This window comes from Notothenia coriiceps, unplaced genomic scaffold, assembly GCF_000735185.1.
Source record: "Notothenia coriiceps isolate Sejong01 unplaced genomic scaffold, NC01 NC01_scaffold00013640, whole genome shotgun sequence".
Classification (NCBI taxonomy): domain Eukaryota; kingdom Metazoa; phylum Chordata; class Actinopteri; order Perciformes; family Nototheniidae; genus Notothenia; species Notothenia coriiceps.
The window spans coordinates 7,939-11,485 of NW_011346341.1; the positions used below are offsets into that span (position 1 = coordinate 7,939).

Genomic DNA, 3,547 nt, shown 5'->3' on the forward strand with positions numbered 1-3,547 from the left:
TATGGCTTAATGTACTTATATGGACCCTAAGAACAAAATGGTACCACAAATGTTTTGCCACCTCGGTTGGTACCGATATTTGGTCTGGCCCATGGACTATTAGGCCTACAAGCTTTAAAACACCAACTTATTTCTTTACACTTAGGTTTTTGTAAAAATAAACAAACTATAACTAATATGTTTATTTAGACTAAATTATTTAGCTTTAGAAGGGATTTAGGGGAGCTGTATCCATCCTCAGCTAAGCTAAGCTTTTCCTAGCTGTGACCTTGTTTCAAGCTGAGTTGTTTCAATCTTCTCATCTAACTCTTAAATGAGTTAATTTTATTAAAACGTTGCTCTAAGTGTAGAATCACTCTTATTAATCCGCTGCTGTTTAAATTCAAATAACACCAGCTATGTATTGATGTAGGCCTATTGATACTAAGCTTTTTTTTTTAGCACAGATGAACTAGGCAAAAACATCCAGTATATTCTTCTCCATGTCCATGTCGGTGAGACCTGTGGGGTCATGTTGAGCCCTTTGTTTGACACCATCATCATGACGCTCACTGCACTTATTAACCACAGCAGAGTAGAATGTGTGGATGAGCATAAAAAACGTCCTGGTATTTGAAAATAGATGGATCCACAGTGTGAGTGAAGCGTGTGCCTTTTAATATTTCACTGCTACTGAAGGTTAGCTCGGATGAGATGTGCCGTTGTGTGTAAGTCATACTGGTATATCACGGCAGTCTTCCAGGTTGGTTGTGCTATAATGTGTGACATGTTGAAAATAGCTAATTGTCAGTTTCATCTGAAAGTGATTACAATATGAAGATGATAACAAGGTATGTGGACTAGGATTTATGTAAAGAGACATTGCTGTTGATTTTCTTCTTTCCTGTACTTTACTGAATCAGTTTCACAAATTAGGGATCATTACCCATAAGCAGGGTTTAGAATAGGAGCTTGACTACATTTAACATTCTACATTTTTAATACCCATACAAGGTTTCAAAGTGAACTGCGCGAAGATTTTTAACTGCATGATCTTTAACATTAAAACATAATGTTAAGCAAAGGAACAAATGATTCCAGAACTTTTTTGGAAGTGAAGTCAGTATCAGAATTCCTTCATCAGTCACGCAGCGAGGAAATGTACTGTACAGACTAACAGTCAGACTAAATCTGTCTACGATGTGATTCAGTGCTCAAATAGTGAGCTTTCTCTGTGTTTAGTTCTTGTCCATTCTGCAAGTACTTTAAGTTGCAATTATTGTATATAATGTGTTATATTACATAATATAACTATTGTATTAGCATTATAATTATCAAACAGAAAATACATAATAACAAGCATGTATTAATAGAGCTTTGAGTAGCAGAAACCCATAAACCATAACAGCAAATTGGATATTATTTTTATTTCCTCATGAAAATGTCATTAAGTAACATAAGAATGTGCCTTATATTGTGTTATAAGTGATAACCTTCCTTCCCTGAAGCTAAATCACTGCTGCACAGTCGTAATGTATTTATCATCCAGTGTCAATATATTTCTGTAGTATATTTCTATACATTTCTGTTGCCTAGTGAAATTATATATGGTAGTGTATTCAAATGTATCTCGTATTTTCTTGTGTATTATTTAAAATCTCTAGTGATATAATGTATGTCTTTTCTTTTGTTAATTTGTTATTTGCTGTTAATGTTAACTTTTATTTTAATATATTTGTTTTTTATTCCATCTTTTAAACATTTTTGAACTCTGCTGCTGTGACCAAAGGAATTCCCAGTTCGGGATGAATAAATTGTCTGTCTATCAGAGAGGAAGTGAGGCCCATGGATGTATAATAAGAACTGGATACAGCGTGGGAGGCGGGGCCTCATTCATTCAGAGCTGCTGCCCCGCTGTGTCGCTGCCGCCCCCTGTCGGCGCATGCATGGTGTCCTCCTGGGCACCAGAGGGCGCTCGTGCTCACACGCAGACCGGACGTCGAAGAGCAGAGACTAGGGAGCCAAGGCAGCCTTCCGCCAGTGGTAGAGGCACATCTGAGTCCAGGAGGAAGAGGCGCAAAATTCGCTCAAAATGGTGAGTAAAATACATCAATATTTATTCAGTGCACACAGTCTGGGTGTTTAGATATATGTCTGATGGTAGAAAAGTGTTTCCAGTGGTTTGAGCGGCAGATGTTCGTGGATGTTTGCTGCTGTTCGATCGTAAATGGCCGACGAGTTTCTGAGCTCCAGCGTGGCACCTCCATGCCTGACGAAACCTCAGCTGACTTATATTCCACAACACGCTTTTTATAAATACATTCATTTGTTTTATATTAAATTGTCAACAGAGTGAAGCTCAAAACAACGGGCATTGTTTACTTTTGCATGTTATTTTCCCGCTTATAGCTAGTATGCTAACATATTGACTCTCCACCCAGGGTTTCGTCAAAGTGGTGAAGAACAAGTCATACTTCAGGAGATATCAGGTCAAATTCAGGAGAAGGAGAGGTAAGACTTTTCTCTTACTCCAGCGTCACAGGCCTGGTTGTATTTTCGCACAACAAAGCTTTTTAGAATGTATAAAAATTGTGCCTCGGTAACCATTGTTTCTTGCTATCTCTATAGAGGGAAAAACGGACTTCTTTGCCCGGAAGCGCCTGGTTGTGCAGGACAAGAACAAGTACAACACACCAAAGTACCGAATCATCGTCAGGTTCTCCAACAGGGACATCTGCTGCCAGGTCAGTTAATGTGAGACTGAGCCCCACGTGGTCACTTATTGATGACCCCTTGACTCAACACTTTTTCTCTCTTTTCAGATTGCTTATGCAAAGGTCGAAGGAGACCAGATTGTGTGTGCTGCTTACTCTCACGAGCTGCCCAAATATGGCATCTGTGTAGGCCTCACCAACTACGCTGCGGCCTACTGCACGGGCCTGCTGCTGGCTCGCCGGGTAAGAGAACATACACACAGGAAGTTGCAGGTGTCGGTACATGTTTTAGATTTGTTTGCTGGTTCTCTGCTTCTTGATGATGTTACAAATCTCACTGAGCAAAATGTAGTTGGTCCTTCATATGCACTAGCTGATGTTTACTGTCCTTTCAAGACGGGGCTGAGAGAAGCCAGACGAACCATCATGCACAAAGTCTAATTAGTCTATTAACACTCGTTTCCTTGTTTCTGTTATTTTTGCTGATATGGCACTTTGAAAGGTCTGATTTATTGCCTCAAAATCAGTAAGTGTGATCATTGAGTGTTTTCGTCTGTCAACAGATCTGTATTCTAACTAGGGATCGGCCGATGTTCACTCTCTGCCTATCGATCGGTGCTCTCGTGAGAGCCGATCACATGATGTAAAATACATGACACTTTTCTCTGTGCGCGCAAAACAAGCTTGCCAAAATGGCTTCACCGGTCTGGCCGTATTTTAAGGTGTCCGAAAAAGACAATAAAATGGCAGTATGCAACGTGTGTGAAGCAGAAATCCTGCAGCTCCGCCCGCTGTGACTGACCGGTGAGCGGAGCAACACACACACACTAAGAGTTAGACCTAACACACTTAGC

The 3,547-nt window shown here is 40.2% G+C and overlaps 1 protein-coding gene across 1 annotated transcript in view; it reads left to right on the forward strand.

Annotated features, from left to right (window-relative positions):
* Positions 1 to 1,957: 1,957 nt before the first annotated feature.
* LOC104948081 (60S ribosomal protein L5-like) overlaps positions 1,958 to 3,547 on the forward strand; it is a 5,118-nt gene continuing 3,528 nt past the window's right edge. The window contains exons 1-4 of the mRNA XM_010774239.1: positions 1,958 to 2,074; positions 2,421 to 2,490; positions 2,608 to 2,723; positions 2,802 to 2,936. Of these exons, the coding sequence (XP_010772541.1) occupies positions 2,072 to 2,074; positions 2,421 to 2,490; positions 2,608 to 2,723; positions 2,802 to 2,936 (324 nt within the window). The 5' untranslated portion in view covers positions 1,958 to 2,071. The remainder of the gene's footprint in view (positions 2,075 to 2,420; positions 2,491 to 2,607; positions 2,724 to 2,801; positions 2,937 to 3,547) is intronic.